This window comes from Tursiops truncatus, chromosome 3 (genome assembly GCF_011762595.2).
Source record: "Tursiops truncatus isolate mTurTru1 chromosome 3, mTurTru1.mat.Y, whole genome shotgun sequence".
Classification (NCBI taxonomy): Eukaryota; Metazoa; Chordata; class Mammalia; order Artiodactyla; family Delphinidae; genus Tursiops; species Tursiops truncatus.
This window is the reverse complement of record NC_047036.1, coordinates 13,572,314-13,594,531: the sequence shown is the minus strand read 5'-3', so window position 1 is coordinate 13,594,531 and position 22,218 is coordinate 13,572,314. Positions and strand designations below refer to the sequence as shown.

Sequence of the window (22,218 nt, the reverse complement as noted above, 5' to 3'; positions counted from 1 at the left end):
GCCGAATCAGAAACTTCCGGGTGCCCCCCACCCCAGCAGTCTGTGTTCACAAGCTCGCCAAGGTGCGATGAAGCTTGAGAGCCACTGATTTCAGGGAGAGGCTTCCCGACCTGGGAGCAGGTGCCTTGGTTTGCAACGCTGGCCTCTGCTTGGAGAGATCAACTTCGTCTCTCCATAGTCCTCTCTCTCACCTATAAAAATGGGAATAAGCATCCCTAGCACACAGGCGTACAGGAAATAACTATTATAAAATAATTATGCTGTTAACTGGAAGTTGTAGATTAAGAGTATTTAAATAAGTCACGAACACTGAAATGCTTCAAACCACCTAAATTAACGCCTCTACTCACTAGACCCTTAATTTAACTCGCAGTTTTAATAGCCTCATTTTTTTCTAAAAGAACTCTATACATTTAAAAGATATGATCAGCTTGGATTTCACCTCCTTTTCTTCTTTTCTCTCTTGTTACTAATATAAGACTAATAAGAAAGAAATGTATAAAATTTCAGGCCAGAAACGGAAAAAGAAGGGAGGGAAATGTCATGAATAATGTGTAAACTGAACAGATGTTGCCTGAATAACTGAGCTAATCATGTATATGAACAATTTGCGTTAAATGTGACAATGCATATGTAAGCATTTGGAAATTCTAAATCTCTGTACAAATATAGTCTCTGGGGTATTGCTCTAAATTAAGAAGGATTACAAAATTGTTCTACAAATCCCTCAGCAAATTCAGAAACAGTGTTTATTCTATATTTCAACATAAAAGTTATAAAATGTGGTATTCCACTGATATTAAAAGGGGAGATGAAAAGCAAAAGAGCCATTAGGCTCCCAATCCAACCTGAAGGGAAAAAAATTCCAGTTGACTTTATTACAGCACTGAAAAGGGCCATGTATTTCTTGGTTAGGAAATCATTTTCTTGAATTCCGCAGCCTGAATTTAATGCTGAGTTATTATATCTTAAATTTTCATTGTTAATGCCAGTCTTTTAATCAAGATTATTAGGATTCTGGTTTTAAGAGCACATACGTATAAACTAATGATCTTTTTGACAATGTATGATGTCTTTGGGCCTCCCTTTTGAAATTTGGGTGTTTGCCCTTTTTATAAAGTCAAGTTTCTTAGGGACAAAAACCAATTGACATTTTCCTGAATAAGCTTTGGAGAGTGGATTTTTATCTAAGTTTTAAATATTGACAATACTTTTCATTGTCTTTTTGTTCATCAAATCAAAATCCCATCATACAATAGTTTATGCATATTTTGAAAAATATTAAAGAATTCAGACTGAACAACAGTGCTCATTTCATTTGGCAATCTCATTCATTAGCCTGTTTGGACCCAGAGAAAATCTTATTTTTTTTTTCCCAAGAAATTGAGAAACCATTATAGTCAGAAAGCAAATACGTGTAGGCTACCAACAGCCAACTGGATCATAGCAGGTAATAGCTCCTGCTACCATTTCAAATGAATTAAAATGTCTTCTAATTAGATGTGGACGGTAACAAAGTAGATTACATTGATTATGCCTCAGATACATACCCCTGACTGCAAGACCAGAGTCAGAGTTAGGGTGAAAAGCAGGCTTTTCAACTTTGAGTCCCATTTGTTCAGCTCAGTTCAATGAACTTTGTATGTGTCAAACAGAGTACTAAGTGCTGGGGATGCAGATGAGAGTCGGTCACTTTCCTGTCCCCCTAAGGGCTCCCAGCCACAAGAGCAGGACAGACGTGGAAATAACTAGAATTCAGCTGGATGTGCAGAGTGATGGACATATGCACAGGAAATGGTCGTTGGACAAAGCAGGGGGAGATTGATGCTGGCTGTTTTATGCAGGGAGGGAACATTTTCAGGCAGATTTCATGGGGGAAGTGATAGCCAAGCAGGCTGATGGATGAAGAGATGCTTGGCAAGTGGGGAGATGGCCCCGCTGTCACCATTGGAGGATGTAAGATTGGCTCCCCATACAGAGGGCTTTAAAGTAGTTGCAAACATTCCCGTATTCCTGTTCATCCAAGCTTTTCAAACTTGTTTGTACCTAAACGAGGAGCAGATTGACAGCTTCGTAAATGTTCTTCTTAAAAAAGAATTCTGCGAATCCACTGAGGACCATTGCAGAACCAAAAATATGTTATAATCCAGCCAGTGCATGTAATGTTTAGGAAGAGATTTTTATTGGATTGTTAAATAGAAAAGTAAAGATTTGTAGAAAATTTATTTACTTGGGGAAATTTACTTATTTCCAGGCAAAGTAAATTTGTTTGTTGCTTTCATTTATTTTTATGTAAAACATATTCTGCTTTCCCAAGATCCAGTTTCTTCTTACTATTAAAGTTTGAATTATCCCAAGGGTCTAGGTACCATTATTGTTCAAATACCTAGATCAGGGCTGTCCAACAGAATTTTCTGCAATGATGAACATGTTGTATATCTGTGTTGTCCAATACCATGGACACTAGCTACATTAAGCTGTTGAGCACTTGAAATGTAGTTAGTGAGAATGAGAAACTGAATCTTTAATTTAATTTTATTTAAATTAATTTAAATTTAACTCAGTCATATGTGGCTAGTGGCTACCATATTGGACAGATTTCTAGATGATGGAATGGTAAATGTGTGAGGGTTTGATGAACAAGTTTCACCTTGTCTATATAAACAGGCTGTATTTCCTAAATGATAAAGTAACTCTGTTCCATGAGAGATGAATAAAGTGAAAATGAGTTCAAGAGGGTTAGGAGAAGGGTGTTAAAGGTGAGAGGGTGGTGGTCAAGAGATAAACAGGGAGCTGTAAGAGGGAGACGTCTTAAGGAAATGGAAGTACAAAGAGATATAACTTTGTATTATGTTTGTGGCGCTCTTATAAATATTTACATAGATGGCATTCAGGCTATGATTGTGCACCAGGAAAACTAATATAAAGGATTTAAATCACCAAGATGTTGTAGCCCAGGGTCAGCAACTTAGGGAGAAGTAATAATCACAGCAGACCTGCATTGGCTCCCTAAGAAGATTTGCACAGCGGACAAAGAAAGATTAGCAAACTTAGAAATGAAAAGCAAATGCCTGGCGGAAGGCTCCGGGCACAGGACCTGGGTCTCAGCTCCACACTTTGCACATAAAACACTTCCATCGGCCGTGTAACTCAAGGGAAGCTTGGGCCACGAGAGGAATACGTTTGTGAATGACTCACAGAAATGAGGGGCTAAGTAAGACTCAGCCATAAGGACGGGGGGTCATTTGATTACGTTGCCTCTGGAAGGTGAGGGCAGTTTACCAAGTCTCGTCAGTGTCTGGTGGAACCTCATGAGGTGAGTTCAGTCTCTTTGTAGGAGCAACAAACTAAAACGAAAACCCTATTATGTTAGTGGGATTCCCGAAACAGAGGTAGCAGTGCCTATACCTAATCACATTAACACTCCAAGTTAGTGCCAAAACTGCGTCGGGAAAATATTTGTATCTTCCCTGGGATGGTGAGGGAAGGAACTGGTTATGGCTACAAAATTTAAAAACTTGAATTACTTTTGTTTTTTTTTAAAGATTTTCTTAATTGTCCGCACAGTATAAATATATGCCTATTCAAATTTAAAATATTTTGTGTTTACAACTGTGAAATATGTAACGTTTTTAAAAAGACCATTTCCCTTTTGTTATGTCACTTCCTTTGCAGAAATGTCCCCTCTCAACATTTTGATGTGTATCCTCCAAATCTTTTTCACAGTTTGCTTTTTGACATTTGTAGCTTGGACTGTATTTAACCCCATTCTAGTGGTTTTCTTAAAAATCCATTCTCTGACAATTTAGGTTTGCGGGGCAATTTTATGTAAGAAAGTAAGAGTGAGCCTTGCTGCTATGCAGCTCATCCTGCCTGGCATCTCTGGGGGACACCAGGGATGCCACGTGAAGCTTTCTAAAGCAGGACGGCATAAACAACCATCTTATACTTTATCTCATTATTTCAAAAGCGCCCTGAGAGGTACTTTTGGTTGCTGCTTGTTTCCTGTGTGTGTGTGTGTACCTCTTCTGTTCTGCATGCTTGCACTTGAATTTGAGAAATAGAATAATCAGAAGATCCAGCAATAACAGAATCGGTACTTTAGCCACAGAGCCGTGCGACAGAGGGAAGCAATTTTTCTTAAAGCAATTTCAGGGAGCATTTACTACATGAAAAGAAGAGATTGAAAATTGAAATCCCCTCCGTGTCAACAGTATAATAGGTAGGAGAAACTGACCCCAGAGCTCCTAAACGTGCTGGCGAAGCCAGGGGTTTTGAGAGGCAGTGATCTGGACCACCCCTGCTGGATTTTATCTTCTAAAAGAATCAGTGCAGTGTTCATAGCGCAGATCCGGTATTTCAGTATGGTATTCAAAAATAACCTGAGGTATACTAGGACGAGGATCTGATCAAAGTTTCTTCTTCTTTCTGTATCAATTATAGTCAGTATTGAAGAATGTTTCTTCTGCAGAAATCTCATACTCTTCAACATGAAGTTTTCTTTTCCTAAGTTTCAAATCTAAATAATTTTTTTAAAATTCAGATAAATTCTTATATATATCATGGCCCTTTTGAAAATCTGTTTTTCACAGTTGGTAATATACCAAGCTAAAGCTACTTAGGCACATGTAAGAAAACTATCTAGAGTTACCAGTTGGTAACTTTTATTCACATTTCATTATAGAACTTTAGAACAATAGATAAATACAACCTATTCCTATGGTTTTGGATTAGTGATATAAGACCTATATTTACTTTTTAAAAGACACAGTAGGGCTTCCTTGGTGGCGCAGTGGTTGAGAGTCCGCCTGACCATGCAGGGGACACGGGTTCGTGCCCCGGTCCCGGAAGATCCCACATGCCGCGGAGCGGCTGGGCCCGTGAGCCATGGCCACTGAGCCTGCGCGTCCGGAGCCTGTGCTCCGCAACGGGAGAGGCCACGACAGTGAGAGGCCCGCGTACCGGGAAAAAAAAAGACACGGTAATTCTCTCTTGCTTTTGGTATTGCTTTACTTTGCTATTTTTTTCTCCATATAGAGCAGCTAACAGTAACACATGATTTAACATTTTATTAATGTGAAATGTAAAGTGTACATTTTCTATTTTTTTGATATTATATGAGGAAAGGTGAAGAAGTTTGACAAAGAATTTCAGGATAATCAGAGTCTTGGTTACCACAAATGAGTCCTTGCCATGGAGGATGACCAGTTGTCTATTGAATGCCAGGGTTACTTCCGCCTAAAATGGTGCATTTAGGTCATCTTCCTTCCTGTGGCTCATTTTCAACACGTATAACCCAATTAGCATAAGCAAAGCGTAAGAAAGTGAATCAACTAAGGGAAGAAAATTCTAATGCGTTCCAAACAAAATATAAATGACATTGAAACCATCCCCTGTTTAAAATTGTCCATGCTCGCTGGCATCTCCTAGCATGATTCAGAAGGTGACAATATTTCTTAAAGTGTTTTAGGTGAAAAACATATTTACTGAAAGAAAGTAACATTGGAATTGAAACATGCCGTAACTTAGAGCAGAGAAAAATGGGTTTGCTGGGGAGCGCCCTCCAGAGGGCTTCTGCTTCTTACCTTGTCACACAGGGTCATTACCATACAGATGTGTGATTGAAAGGACAGCAGTTGGCGAGATTTATAAAAAGTTCAGCTCCCGGGTCGTGATAGAGAGATAGCATTTTTTTTAAGCTGCAGCATATTTATGGGCAAATATAAAAGTTATCAAATAGTTCCAGGAGAAAAATGTAAAATTACCGAGAGAACACTCAAGCTTACCACACTCTCTAGGGCCTGTGGGGCGCTCTGTTTCACAGAAGGGGTTGTGGATGTTGGACAGACCTCTCAGCCCTCCCAGGGGACAGCCTAGACCACGGAGTCAGTCCAGTGTGACCTGACATGGGGCGTCTCCGCATCGAAGAGACTTTCTCTCTGGGAAGTGGGGACACCTCTTCTCAGGACCGCCAAATGGTACAGCGCCAACTCATTTAAAATTGTCAGGGAGTTTGATCGTAAGATTTCAAATCTACGTAAAGTAGATTTTTTTGGTGGGCGGAGCCCACCTTTCATCACACTCCACCCGCTCCCACCCCAGTCACCACCACTACCACCAGGTTTGGGATCTGAGCCACTGGGATCACTCAGGAAAACGGAGCTTGGACGTCAGTGGGTCCACATTCGGCCACGGAGGGGAGGCGGGGGGCTGGGGGGAGACGCAGAAGGCTGCGCGAGTGCCTGGTTGGCGCTTTAGGTTGCAGCGGATGAGGGGAGGTGGTGTTGCCCTTGTCTCACTCTGAGTTTCATAGGAAGCACGGATGTGGGTGAGTCTGCGTGAATCATATAAGGCGTGAGAAAAAAGCAGCTCAGCTTGAACGGTGTCTGGCAAAATAACTAAGGAAGTCGATTAGCCCGGTGTTTCCTTTTTGAATCGTCCTATCACAGTTTTCCCTCCAGACGGGAGAGGACTGTCAGCCACCTCTGCTCCATTTCCTGCTTCAATTTCCTGATCTCTCATTTGATCGGGGACCAACGTCCCTCCAGCCTCTCAGTTTGGCCACTTGGGAGACCCTTTCCCAGCAGCTGGACAGAGGCCTTCTACTCTGGCCCAGAGCCCCTCTGGGTTTCCCTTCAAGCTTCCTCCCAGGCCGGGACTGGGCTGCGAGGTGGGCCGCGCTGGTTGGTCTGTCATCCTTGCAGCCGTGCCTGTTACCAGATTCGGATGCTCTCCTGGCTTGTTTGGAATCGTTCCTTAGAGCAGAATTCCTTTACAAGCACAGATCATTATTTCCTGATCTCAGAATGTGTTCGTGGGCTTGATGCCCCAGGAAGTGCCCCAGCTTCACGTAGAATCTAGCCAGGCCCCTTGGACGGAGAGGCAGAATGGGCCCTTGTAATTCAGCATCGTTAGAGAAAGAACAGAGCTTTACCCTTTATATGCTTTGAGAAGCAGGCCGTTATTATCTCTTTACTCTGGAAGTACAAATTATAGGCTATCCTGTGCCTTGATCACACTGATGTTTACCAACTTTTCCAAAGATTATTATCATAGTTTGTTATTAGTGGTATCGCTGCCTTTAAAACCCCCGGAGAGAAAGCAGAAAGGAACTTGCTTTTCCTACTTGTCCTCAAGGCTGTGCCTGAAATGGTCTCTCAAAGTGAGTTAACTCTTCAGGCCTCCTCCTGGGGGAGAAAACGCAACCCCAAACCTTCCCCTCTTGTGACCTTGTACAGTTCAAGTTCTTTTGGAGAAACATGGACATGATAAGCCGAGCAGCAGACCAAATATGTTGTTATTGTTAACTTTTCTTTCCTCCATAGGAAATAGTGTGAATCTTTCAGCCTGTCTCAATTGGGGCGGTTTAGCCAAATAAGTATTAGTCATCTATTAGGCCAGCATTCACTGGGTATTTATTGTGTCCCAATAATAAAGTACAGGATAGAAATACAAGTAGTTCACAGTCTGCTGCCTGTTTTTGTATAATCCATGATCTAAGAATGATTTTGAAATGGTCAAACAAACATTAAAAGAAGAATATTATTTCACTGCCTATGAAAATTATATCATATATAAATTTCAGTGGCCATAAAAAAAGTTTTCTTGGAACCCAGTCATATCCATTCACTGATATGTTGTCAGTGAGTGCTTGCAACCTCATCAAAGAGGGACCATGATGTGTGCATGACCTACAATATTTACTATCTGGGCCTTTGCAGAAAAGCTTTTGGAATATAGCATCCTCCCTGCTCTCCAGCTGCTGACAAGAGACAGTCAGGGAAATAAGCAATTAAAATACAACCTGGAGGGCTTCCCTGGTGGCGCAGTGGTTGAGAGTCCGCCTGCCGATGCACGGGACACGGGTTCGGGCCCCAGTCCGGAGGATCCCACATGCCACGGAGTGGCTGCGCCCGTGAGCCATGGCCGCTGAGCCTGCGCGCCCGGAGCCTGTGCTCCGCAACGGGAGAGGCCACAACAGTGAGAGGCCCGTGTAATGCCAAAAAAATAAAAAATAAAATAAAATACAACGTGGAAAGTGCCAGGAGAGAAATGTATGTGAGTGCAGGTGGGGGAAGGTTAATCATACTTAGGGTTGGAAAGTTGAGCCGGGGGTTTGTATCTGGTGGTTGAAACCAGCGTCTGCGAGGGCAAGTGATTTGGGTGATATGAGCAGCAGTTTGCGGAGCACAGTGAGACACAGAGCAGGCAGAGAGGGGAAAGCGGCCACAGGAGGAGGGAGTGGGGCCGGGCGAGGGGAGGAAGGGACCGCGGCAGAGGAGCAAGTGGCCAACAGTGCCAGATGCCTTACCAAGAGCAGGTGAAATCCAGACAAAAACGTATCACTGGATCTGGCAATACGGGGGTTCGGTGGACAGACACAAGATTGCTGAGAATGGCTGGGATAGGCAGAAGGGGCTCAAAATGTAAGTTCATAAGTCTTGGCGGAAAAGGGGCACAGTTAAATGAGGGTAGAATCTGGGGGGTGGGTGTAGAATTGAGGAAAGTTCCTGTTTATTTGTTTTAATGGTGGAGCGAGGTTTGAGCAAAATGCTGAGAAGACAGACCCAGAAGAAATCAGAAGGCAGGTTGAAGATCCAGGTGGGAGGGGACACCTTGATGCCCCTGAGGTGCGGAGATAGAGCCCAGCACACAGGGGAGGGGTCCGTGTCTTGCACAGGAAGGGCGCCCTCACCCCTGAGATGGGGGGGGAGGAGAGGGCGGGTGCAGCTGGAGATGCTGCACACGCTGCTCTGGGAGGGTGAGTGGATGGTCCTCCTTGCCAAAGATCTCCCCTTTTTCAGGCAGGCAGATAGTATGGTCATCTGTGGAGACAGGGAAGGCACAGCCTGGGGACAGGAGTCTGTGGAGAGAATTAAAAATGACAGCAGCGCAGGGCTTTGGGGAGGGGAGCTGAGCCAGGAGACATGAAAAACCACTGGGCGTGATTGCGTGCCCTCCCGAGGCTGGGCTGGGGGTGGCCCCAACATCCAGGGCTATGAGGCTGTGTATTCTTACCCACTAGCGCTGAGAGTGAGTGCAGAGCGGTGAAATGGTGAGACTGGGCTAAGATGAGGTTTTATATACAGAGCTGCTGGGAGACCAGCAGCGAGATGAACCTTGCCCTTCACCTTGAGTGGTGGAGGACGATTACAGGATGGCGTTGCTTTCTCGGTGGCTGGGGAAGCAACCAGAGCCAGAAAGAAGCTGGCAGAGTGGAGAAAGATTGCCCAATAGAGGGGCTCGAGGTCTTCAGGAAGTAGAACGGGTGCACTCATTGAAAGGAAGAAAGCGGGTGAGTGAGAAGCAGTGGAGGTGGTGGTTGTCGGCAGTGCTGGTACAGTGTCAGGGCTTTTGCACTTGGACCAGTTTCTGGAAGGGAAAGGCCCGGGGTGGAGTGAAGGAGGGACAGCGGAGGGCAAGGGTTATGCAGGTCAGGTCATGGTCAAGTCTTCCACATGGACCTGAGGAGTGTGGGTCTGTGGGGCTGAGGAGATCCAGGAGCCAGGGGACAAATCATCTGAGATTGTAGGGGTCAGCTGAGGCATCAGGAGGGGACACCCCTTGTGGCTTCGCTCTGTATGTGAGCGTTCGCACATTCGCGCGCACGTGTGATTTGCGCGACTTCACTCTTTCTTTGTCTTTACTGTTTTCCACGAGAGTGGTTGTGTGATTTCTAAACACGTGAGGGCTGGAACAATTGCAAATACTTTAGAGAGATCTGAGTACATCCCTAGGCTACTCTAAAATGAGGTTCTTAAAGAGGCCAATTCAACTTGGACATGGGACGTTTTCCTTGGAAGAGAAAGCAGAGTAGACCGTGGTAATGGGAACCATGACAAGATGACACAGCTCCCTTAACCTGAGAAGCTGGAGATTCTTCTTCAGAACTGGCACCGACCTCTTTGGGAGCCTCCTGGCTTCACGCTATTTTGCAACAAAGAACTTTCTCACGACGGAGAGTGTGAACGTGATTTTTCTAAACGATGCTCCTACGTAGCGCACGGAGGATGTGGGACTGCGGCACGCTGCCAGGGTTTCTCTGGGGTCATGAGGAAGCACACAGAGGAGCAGAGAAGTGGAGCCTGTATATGTTTTCAGCTGCTTCCAAATACGTTGAAAGGAGGTTTTAAAATCAAATCTCCAGTGATGACTAAGAGTGTGTTTACCCTGGCCCAGGCAACATTCTAAGCACTTTACCTGCATTTTCACACTCAGTCCTCACAGCACCCCAATGAGGTGTAGGTACTGTTCTCCTCACCTCAGAGATGAGAAAACTAAGGTGCCGTTAACCAGTTTCCGGAGGTCACACAGATTGGAAGAGGGACCCAAGATTGGACTCCGGACACTGCGGCTCCAGAGCCTGTGTAAAACTATTTATGTGATTAATTCTATCATCTATCTCCTTATACGGTGAGCTCAAATGGCTAACTTACAAAATGTTGTCTATTCAATAAAGTGAAACTACTTCGTCAGTTGCTGTCTCGAACACCTAAGGCACGGAATCAGGAATAAATACTTTCTTCAACTACTGATTTTAGATCAGAAATAGAGAAAAAATTTTCCTTAGAAACCCAAAGTAATGTAGCTGTTTTGTGAAGCCTTTATGTATTGTAAATTCATAGAACCACAACATACAGAAACATTAGTAAAGAGAATGGAAAATATACCATACCCAAAGCCATATCTCTCTCTTTGCATTGTTCTGAGTGAAACAGTTTCTTGATAAGAATAATTTATGTAAAGAATCACATCTCAACCTTGAATTTTCTTGCTAGATCACAGAATAGAATATTAAGGAAACTTAAGGTCTGAGCATTTTTATATTCAGGATAAAAATTTTTATTGCTTTTTCAATTAAAAATCTTACTGATGTTATGTGGATGAATTCAGAGAGTTAGAAACTGTACTTATGCTGAGATGGCTGCTTCTGTTTGGAATTTTTACCCACAGTCTGTGTGATTTAAGAGAAATGAAAAGCAAAGCCAACAAATGTGAAATAGCAGGTCCAGAGAGAAACAGGTTTTTGGGGTTTTTTTGTTTGTTTATTTTTTGCGGTACGCAGGCCTCTCACTGTTGTGGCCTCTCCCGTTGCGGAGCACAGGCTCTGGACGCGCAGGCTTAGCGGTCGTGGCTCACGGAACCAGCCGCTCCGCGGCATGTGGGATCTTCCCGGACCGGGGCACGAACCCGTGTCCCCTGCATCGGCAGGCGGACTCTCAACCACTGCGCCACCAGGGAAGCCCACAGGTTTTAATTAGATCAATTAAAACTTTTAAAATGCTGTTCTCACCCCTGAAATGGAACAATCAATACATGTATTGTTTACCCCAAAGATTAATAAAATCATAATCTGCAAGTTTGGAGTAGACAGTTTATCCATTGGAGATGGAAGGGAACATTAGTTGTACATATCTTGACTTGCCACTAGGAAAAGTCCACTAATAAACTCCTTCTAAGAACTGGCTTTGGTCCAGAGTGTGGGAAACAAATGGAAATCTACCAAAGTAGATTCCCAATCCTTGAGGCATTAATTAACCCAGAAGATAGACATTGATAGGCTTTTTAACCAAATACTGTAATATTGAGGTTTGCAGAGTTATTTATTTTATAAACTGGGAGGATCACTCCCATCTACCATCCAGATGCTGCAATGCACACTTTAGAATAAAGGCCAGAGGAGAACTGACCATCTTAGTCTGAAAAGAGATTTTGATTCTGTCTACTTCATAGTCAGTATAATATCCCATGGGCCAAATAGACACTAGCGAGGACCGGCTTCAGCCAGGGGTGGCTCCTGAGATATGAGTTCTTGCAGAGGGAGTGCATTGGATCAGGCGTCAGGGGTCTGGCTCTGATTCTGGGCTTGGACACTTAACTGTGGCCCGTTGGTCAAGCCGTGTCACTTCTCTGGGCCTCAGAGACTTCATCCCCCCCCATGTGAACAGGTTGGGTTAAATCATACCCAATATTTCCTAATTTTGAAATTCAGTGACTACATTTGACAACTTCTCATCTCTGTGATATGATGTTACTCTTTGCTACCAGGTGTTCCATCTGTCCATGAATTGGAGTTGCATTCAGCTGAAATTAAACTGATTCTAAATCATGCTCCCAGTTACAGGGGAACTCTAGGATACCTTTATTACCTATAAAAGTATTGGACTCATTCCTTTATTTCTTTTATTGAAATAATCATATCCATAGATCTTTTTTTCCTCAAGCCCTTTTGGATGGAAACTTAGATAATATAACAATTCTTCTCTCCAGTGAATTCTTTTAATCCTTTTTTTAAAAAATTAACATATCATGTATTTTATAATGTATAACAAGTTTGCAGCTTTTGAGGAATATTCTGTGAATATGCCTATGGTAGATTTGTGCTCCAGGGCTAGTAATTGAAAGTTCAGCGGAATCTCCTCTCTACTAAGGAATAAAAAAATTCATTAAAATAATTGATTGATGGATTGGCTTCTCAGAAGAGCAAGTGGTCAGATAAATGGACAGCATTTTTTTAATTCTCCTGTTTTGCCTGGAAATAGAAGAGAGGAATCCATGTCTGCCTCTTAGGCTTTTGGCCTGGGCACCGTCATTTTGTGACTATTGGATTCATGACAGTAATTGAAGTAGGAATAGGGTTCCTGTCCTCAGGGAGCACATGACTGGTTGGGGTCACGGAGAGATGATTCTGTGTTTCATGGTTTCATCTCAGATTTGCTAAGAAGAGAGAATTAGCAGAATTTCATGCAAGAGGATAGACTAGTCTAGGTGATTCTTGGGTTTCAGCTTAACTGACTTGGGGGATGATCATTAACTGAAATAAAGATGGTAGGTTAAGAACCAGATCCAACCTATGTCAAGACCTTCTAGAAAAGGGGGTGCTTCCCTCACTGCCGACTAGTGAGAGGTTACACTCCATGTTAAAATTTGCCTTTGCATCTTGTTCTGTGCCCAGGCAGTGTTGGTCCTCAGCATTGAAGGAACAGCACAAATGTGTTCTTTGCAACCAGGCTGATGACGGCAGATTTCATTGAGTGGAGAGAGGGAGACATAGAGGGTGGCAGTGTTGTAAAACAAACACCATGAATTTCCTTTGGTGTGCTCTCAGAGAAACGGTCATTTAGTCTCTGTTGTCATAATCGTTGTCATAATCATTTCTTCATGTGTGCTGTTCTTTACGTTGGGGGTGAGGTGGATTAGATCATCCATATTTGGAAACTAGCCAGCCCCTAGTGTCAAGGGTTTTCATGTTGTGGAAAGTTTCTGAATAATTCGTTGTCCTTATCACATTTCTTAGCAAAGCAGATCTTACTACCAATGCTAATGATGAATCTGTGTTTGAACCCCTGAGCTTTAAACTTTGATGACCAACCTGCCATTCTCAACTTGGTTCTTATTTTATATATATATATATAAAATATTCAACAATAGAAGAATCAACTCATCTTTTAGAGATATAAGTACATTTTATGCAGGATATTTCTTTTCTTTATTTGTTCTGATGGGCAATATTGGAAATATGTTTCACAAAAATCCCCATGTATAATCAGGATACTGTAGTTTGCAGAGGCCTAGATTTTAGGATATCAGCTGATGATAGCTTTCTTTTGTGAGCTTAGTGATTTCTGTAATGGAATATGTATTGTCTTTCAATCTTTATATCTCTCTTTAAGTTTTATATTTTTGCTTTTTTTTTCTTTCCTGGTTTTTGTTTTACTTTAAGCTTCATATATAGTTGAGTCCCAACAAAAACCATTCAGTGTATATAGAAATGACTTGTGGTTATTTCTTCAGGATTCATATTAACAAGATTCAACAATGGAAGAGTAACTTTTAAAGTGATCACCTCTACACTTACTAAGTTTCCATAATGGTTGGGCATTTAAATGTAGAGTATCTTGGGAAGATGTGCCAGGAGGATTCACGCGTTTGATTACATTCTAGCAATGATGATTCCCAACAAAGGGTATCTTGGGCCACAGTCGCATTTAGTTAACCCTCTTTTGTGCAACCACACTCTGGTCTTCCCCAAGTTCCAGTGGGAATTAAGGACTAAAAAATGGAGCCACTTTATGAGGTTGACTCTAATCTTCTCTAATCTGTTCTTCTTTTATTTTTTTTGAATTTTATTTATTTATTTATTTTTGGCTGTGTTGGGTCTTCGTTTCTCTGCATGGGCTTTTTCTAGTTGCGGCAAGCAGGGGCCACTCTTCATCACGGTGCGCGGGCCTCTCACTGTCGCGGCCTCTCTTGTTGCAGAGCACAGGCTCCGGATGCGCAGGCTCAGCGGCCATGGCTCACGGGCCTAGTTGCTCCGCAGTATGTGGGATCTTCCCGGACCGGGGCACGAACCTGTGTCCCCTGCATTAGCAGGCGGATTCTCAACCACTGCGCCACCAGGGAAGCCCTGTTCTTCTTAACTGTAACCATAGGGGCCCCAAAGTCACCATTCCGCTCTGGTGCACGCTGACTTTCCAGAATGAAACTCACTGAGAGAGGTAGGGGGAGAGAGGGAGAATGAGAATGAGAATCTTGGCCAGGGAGAATGGTTAAATTTAACTGAGAAATCTTAGACATTTTCACACAATCAAGAGAGCCTTTTCTGGCCAAATATCCGCTGCGAGCTGCGAGTTCTTTAGCTTTCCCAAGGGTCTCTGTGATTGAACAGCACACAGGCATTTAGGCTGTGTTATCAGGATCTTACATTTCTTGGGAAAGCTCAGGATGAGTGCAGCTTACCAGATGGAGTGTTCACCACTTACAGTGTTGCCTTCATATGAGGTTCCTCAACCCTTTTCTCTCCTAGGATGGGGACAGATGGAAGGCACTGTTTTATTGGCACTCCTAGAGATGAAACAGTGTCAGTGACACACAAGGATATTAAAGATGGCAACTAATTGTATAACTTTGCCCAAATCATAGTCTCCGGGGCTTAATTTACTCATATTTTAAATGAGGATGATGTAGTTTTTATACCAGGTCTGTCTTAGCCTGTTTGAGCTGCTCTAACGAAATACCACAGCCTGGGTGGCTTAAACAATAAACATTTATTTCTTACAGTTCCGAAGGCTGTGGGAAGTCCAAAGTCAAGGTGCTGGCACATTCAGTCTGGTGAGGGCTCTCTTCTTGGTTTGCAGACAGCCATCTTCTCGTTATATTGTCACATGGCCTTTCCTTGGTGCATGCACACACACACACACACACACACACACACACACACAGAGAAAACTTATGTCTCTCCCAATTTTTATAAAGGCATTAATCACCCTCATGAATTACCTCCTACCTCCAAATACCATCATGTTGCAGATTGGGGCTTCAACAAATGAATTTGGGGGAGATGCAAACATTCAGTCCATAGCAATATCTCTTTCAGTTGGTCATTCTGTGACTAGGAGAGGCTGCCATCCCCTGGATATTTAGAATGAATAGCACTGTAGCACTCAAGGTTTACATATAGACAAATTTTGGGGCTTCCTTCTCAGAGCTGATATCTTCATAATGTTGGACAATTGGCTAAATCTCTCTAGGTCTCAATTTCCTTAACTATGAAACTATTCAATAATATATATTTGTAGAGTCGCAGTCAAGATTAAATGAAAATTGTGCATGTGAAAGCACTTGGCACAGAACAGATCCTTGATAACAATTTAGTTTTTAAATTATGAAAAATGACCAAATCTATTCAAACAAAAGCTGAAACAAGCAACACAAGAAGTGAAATGGTTAGACTGGTGGTTTGGTAGCTAATATCAACATTTGTTTGTATTTGAACATAAATTTTGCAAGTCTCTGTTAATTGTAACACACCATTTGTCTATATTGAAATAAACATAGACAACTGGTGAGTGTGCGCACACATGCACATGCGTGAGTCTGTGTACCTTGAGAGTCTTCCCATTATTTCATGGGTAGTTAGCCCATTTTCTACTACCTTGTAAGAATTTCAACTAACACACCATTTCCAAATTTGGGATATATTTTACTTACATAAACACTGTGCTCTTATTTCAATGAAACCAAAAAATACTTAAACCTGCTCTGTCGTTAAAGATTATTCCCTAACAAAAATGTTCCTTTGCACATCAATAAGGGAATGCTCAAATTAATGTTACTGGCAAGAAAATGATAAGAAACAACCAACTGCACACACAGGGACACCTACACACACACAGTCCTCAAGTTTCAAAACCCCAAGTTCCCATGAATCACACCTTGTTGACACCTTTGCCATTAATAATGTAGCAAGTAACATTTAATATTTACATTTTATAGAAATTATAATTGCTTTTCCCTTCAGAGTTAGTGACTCAGATGAAGCAAATCCAAGCCTGTCTTCCTATGACCTGAAATGTCAAGGTGACAGATTCATTTTAAGGCTTAACTTGAGGTATTACACAGAGAGTGAAGGCTACTCAAGGATGTGAACTGATCAGATACGAAACAAGAGGGGACCTATCATCAGTAAGACAGGAGGGCAGTACGATTTTTAATAGCCAGATTCTCAACACATTGTACTAGAGTTAAATGAATCCTTACCTCTGGATTTCAATGATCACAGTAGTCAAGTCTTCTCATAACCACTAGTACAAATGGCATTTGCCACTGCCCCAGAAAAATCTTAAGGAAAAGGGGAAAAGTTTACATTACAAAGGAGGGTGAGATGGGGTTCCTCCTATTTCAGTAAAATTTAAGCCTCTAGAGGATGAGGAGTAATTCCAAACTTTCACGGGGGAATAAAGCAAAGTCTAAATGTCACTCATAACCTGAATGCAATGAAGAAGCAGCACATGGAGCTGGAAATTCAGGAGGACTATGTCTTCATGAGAACTTCAAGTAGTTCTCTTTCTTTAAATTTAGTTCAAAATGTACTATAAAGACCTATGGGATTTATTTCTACACGTTGGGTAGATTTATGTATAATATTTAGAAAAGTGCTACCAGGAATATATTCCCAGAAAATGACTTTCAGCTTGAGTAAATGATCTGATTTCTGGCCTTTCAAAGGAAATCACTAAAAAAAAAAGAAGAGGATCCTGTGAAACAAGTGGTTTCCCCTGGTGAAGTCAGCCCCCCATCACTGCACTTAACAAGAATGAACCTGTTGCAGACTGTAATAGTCTTATGATTAGTGTGAATGAATGCTTCTCACCACATAGATTCACTATTGATTTTTTAATCAATAATAATGTCTTGTATTTAGATAGTTACCATCTCCAAAGAAATCTGAGTGCTTTATAGTTCATGAATTCCAATTTATCTTCATACCATCCCACTGAATGTATAGATTAGGCATTCCAATTGCATTTTAAGGAGGAAAAACAGAACCAGAAAAGTTAAATCATTAGCCAGGGAGATTTCAAAAAGCTAATATTAGAATTACCAATTAAATTCTGGTAGTCTTGACTTATAATTCTGACTGTTTCCCCAAAACATCTGGTCAGTTGGGTCAACTCTGATTATTCTTTAGGAAAAAGGAATCAAACCATTGAATTGCTATGATTAGCAGAAGTTTACATTACTTCTCATTATTTTGGTGATGTACAAAAATTGGGCTTAAGACGTTTTTATCTATTAGAGCATATGCATTTTTTAGTGGCCTATGTTAGTATCTTTGGAATGCTCTTAAGTCACGTGTGCCAGACGTTTATCTCCTGGTAAGGGATAGATGTAAAATTTAAATTCTCATATTAGGTAGGTGTGATTTTTCAAAGACTTGGTATCTCCATCATCTCTGTGGCATTGTTTTAATTGACAAAAAAAAAAAAAAAAAGAAAGAATCTCCTCAATAAAAACTTGTTCAAAACCCGTACTCATTATACCTCTGGGAAGGTTACTATCATCCTTTCAGTCACCCAGGCTTCTAGCCTTAAAAATGTGAGCCTCTGATTTTTTTTTTTCCCCTTCTTGCATTTACAATTTCTGTCAGTTTTTCCTCTGACAAGTTTATTGCTTTGTTTCTCTGTGTTCTCCTTACTGCTAACGCTCTGCTCCTCACATATAACGTGGTAACCTCCTTACTTGTCTCCCCTACTTCTGTTGTCTATTCTTCAACCCATCTTAGGTCAACTTTCCTAATAAATTTTCCATAACTTTTGAAATTATGAATTATTTGGGTACGTGAAAAGTATATAGAATAACACGTTAAACATCATATCCCCACCACCCAGCTTAAAAAAACCGCGATATTAAAGGCACAATAGAAAGCCCTCTTTGAAGCCTCTCTCCAATTTCACCCCCCCCTCACTATCATGAATTTAATGGTTATTATTCCCATGCACGTTTTAACATTTTAACCATATGTATCTGTATCCATAAAAATTTATAGTATTTCTTCACTCCAATCATTTATACTTCTGAAATTTTCATTTGTTATGTGGCTTTGAGATTTCCACTCTTATTTTAAGATTTATCCGTGTTAGTGCATGTGACTCTGTTCCCTTCTCTTTCATTGCTATAGTCCTTTGGATCCACCCAGGACAATTTGTCCATTCTTTGTCCATTTGTCCATTGACAAATTGTCCATTTGTCCATTTTGGACAAATTGTCCAATTTGTCCATTCTTTGTCCATTTGTCCATTGACAAATTTGTCAATTTGTCCATTCTTTGTCCATTCTTTGTTTGCGTTTTTTTTCTCAAACAAATATGTAATAAACATTTTTGAACATGCTTCCTTTTTCATATTTATGAGAGCATCTCTAGGACATACTCCCGAGATTCTAAATGCTAGGAGGTGGTAAGATCTTCTCATTTTCAAATTTTGGTTAAAAGTGATTGTGTCAAAACTGACACATCCTCCTTATGTGCCATATTCCATTCTTCAGAAAGACTTCATTGGCTTCTCCTCCAACTTTCAATGGAATTGCAAATTCCTCTGAGAGAAGCTCCTCCTCACTTTTCCACCTGAAGGGACCTCCCCACCAGGAACTCCTTTTTGTATTAGGTCACAGATTCAAAAGCTTTTGGACTACACATTGAAATATAAATGTGTGAAAAATGCAGGGTATGGTGGGATCTGGAGTGGATGGTGGAGATGGAGCCATGCGACAGGGCACCATATCCAACTTACGGTTGGCTAGTTTGTAGTCCCCAAGGTTCCCGTATTATTTTGTTTACTTTCCTGAAAGTTCGTCTCAGAAATGTGGAATCATCAATTCCCTGTATAGCAGCAAAGAGCCCTCTGGAGCCCGCCTGCTTGGGTTTGAATCCCTGTTCCACTGCTGCCACCTGTCTGCTCTTGAGCAACTTCTTGTTTGTAAAATGGGGGACATGCTAGTGCTTAATTTGTAAGGGGGTGGTGAGAAATAAATGAGATAATATACATAAATCTCTCAAGTAGGCGCTTAATAAATATTTGTTGAATTGTTGAGGAGAGGAAAAATAACAAAAGGTTCGATCGTATCTCCTGTGTGTCAGACATTGTTCTAGAAGCTGGGGAGGTGGCAGTGACCTTGATATTTGTCTCTTTCACAAATCAAGTTGCCAACTGGGACCAAGTCTCTAACACATTGCTTGGGCTCACAGTGGGCACTCAAGAAAGAGATGCTGAATGAAGAAACGAACCTAATGGTTCTCCTAAGACAACGTAAATGCCTAAGGATGTTCTGAGCCATAATGGAGCAAGTAATTTATACCCATGATGACTTTACTGTCTGCATGGCAGTAGATTCTTATTTTTGAATATTGACAACTCCTATGTAATACAGGTAATAGCTTGCCATTAGACATAGTGTTTGAGCAGTCAGAATACCACGTTTTTGATGATGATGTGTAACAGAGAATAGACTATATCTTTAATCTTACTTGTATACAAAATAACATTCTCAACTTTTGATGATGACCAGTCTTTTTCATTTTTCCCTCAAATTTAGGTCTCATTGTCCATGAAGGAGCTGCAGTTTACAGAGTGTTTAAACGCTGGCGAGCTGTCAACTTACACTGGGATGTATTAAATTATGACAAAGCCACAGACATCGAAGAAAGTAGCCGGGGAGAGTCTTCCACAAGCAGAACTTTATGGTTGCCATTGACGGCTCTACGAAACAGGAACTTGGTCCACCCAACACAGTTGACCTCCCCAAGGTTTCAGTGTGGCTACATGTTATTACATCTGTTCAATCGGATGAGGCCCCATGAAGATTTGTCAGAAGATAACAGCTCGGGGGAGGTTGTGATGAGAGTGACTTCAGTGTGACAAAGCTAAGAAGGTGCGGTGTGGACCACCCTGCACATTTTGGAATGTAATTGCAGTGAATGGCAAAACCATAGCACTTCTAAAAACACACATCTATGAACTTTTTAAAATTTATGCTTTTTATATGAACATTTGAATTGCAAATACATTTTTTCTGAAAAAAAGAGTCTTCCTGTTCTTTGCTTTCTGATTTATCACATCTTTTATAAGTTGGTACTTGAAATCATTATACATATTATTTAACTCTACTTGGTTAAAAGAATGGTGAACATTATCCTTAAGGTCAAAACTATTTTTTTCTTGCTTGTTTTAAATATATTTTTATCAAACGTTTTGCTCCATGTGTAATTTTTCAGGCATGCTACCAATGGGGAAGAGTTTAGAATGCTGTGGGCAAATTCCAAAGTGCCCATCAAGGGCGAAGCACAGAGGTGATTCTGTGATGCACTGGTCTTCCTCATGCCTCAGGCTGGTTGGCACACTTGAGCATGACTTTTTGTGTAGGATGAATTAACCTGTCACCAGGAATGCAAGTTCTAGGAATTATGGCTTGTTTTCTAACTTCTGAAACAGTACAGAGAGCTTGTAAAAAGATAAAGATAATTGGAATAAAATAGTCTTACAGGCATACTTTGAAGATATTGTGGGTTCAGTTCCAGACCCGCAATAAAGTGAGTATCTCAATAAAGCAAACCACTCAAATTTTTTGGCTTCCCAGAGCATATAAAAGTTACGTTTACACTATACTTCAGTCTATTAAGTGTGCAATAGCATTAATTCTTAAAAAAACAATGTACATACCTTAATTTAAAAATCTAAAATATGCTAGCCATCATCTGAACCTTCAAGTTGTAATAGTAACATCAAAGATCACTGATCCCAGGTCACATAACAAGTACAATAATGGAAAAATTTGAAATATTGTGAGAATTACCAAAATGTGACACAGACACATGAAGTGAGCAAATGCTATTGGAAAAATGGTGCCAATAGACTTGCTTGACACAGGGTTGCCCTAAACCTTCAATCTGTAAAAAAACACAATGTCTGCGAAGCACGATTAAAAAAAAAAAAAAAGAAAAGAAATGAAGCGCAATAAAACAAGGTGTGCCTGTCCTGCAGTACATATTACACAGACAGGGCACCCTGCATACTTATAACCCTGAAAGCTCACCAAAATGTTGCACCATTGCACGTGTAATAATAACACTGCTTCACATTTGCATAGCCCTCTCATAGACCAGCCGCAATTATTTTTGTTAATTATTCGTGTCTTGATTTCTATGAGTACCATCTTAATTAGATTTTCTTTTTGTGAAAGCTTATATACCTACTTAATCATCTAAACACTGATTCTATTACTTGGTTTAATGAAGCAATATTCTCCAGCAGCGAGAAGTGTTTCTCTTTGACTAGATAAGTATTTTTCAAATGAAAAGAGGAAAAGAAAAATGAGGCTATTGACTCCCCATGAACAGGTTGCTAAATAGTGATACCTGGGGATTTTGCACCTTTTTCTCCTTCTAATGGAGGTAAATGACATATTTTAATGGGTAGCAACAGAATAGATGAGGCCGGAGGTCATGCTTTCCTTAGAAACAGAAGTTGGACATGTAGGTCATTTGAAGTAATTGATGATTAGATTTTAAAGCATATGAAATAAAATGCTTTACATTCTATTAATATTTTCTAAAAAATAACCTTTGAATGATTCATAATAGAATAGTTAACATTTACAGGTAGCATTGTGATTCCTACATAGCAAATTCTACCAACACTTGAAATAATATTTTCCCAGTTAAAAAAGTGTGTCACAAATGAATTAAAGATGTGACCATTTGCAGAAATATGAAGAATCAGTAAGTAACGAAAGAAGGAAAATTCAGCCACTCTTTCGGGGCACATATAGGAAATGAGAGTGTTGTTGATTGTTTGATGTCACGTGAGCACAGTCCTGGGTGAGGCACTGAGAGGTGGAGATCAGGCCTAGCAACCTGGTCTCTGCCCTGAGTTTAGCCACCTG

The 22,218-nt window shown here is 41.1% G+C and overlaps 1 protein-coding gene across 1 annotated transcript in view; it reads left to right on the top strand.

Annotated features, from left to right (window-relative positions):
- Positions 1 to 20,412, top strand: part of MARCHF11 (membrane associated ring-CH-type finger 11) — a 119,340-nt gene extending 98,928 nt beyond the window's left edge. The window contains exon 4 of the mRNA XM_019951045.3: positions 19,873 to 20,412. Coding sequence (XP_019806604.1) covers positions 19,873 to 20,195 — 323 coding nt within the window. The 3' untranslated portion in view covers positions 20,196 to 20,412. The remainder of the gene's footprint in view (positions 1 to 19,872) is intronic.
- Positions 20,413 to 22,218: the final 1,806 nt, after the last annotated feature.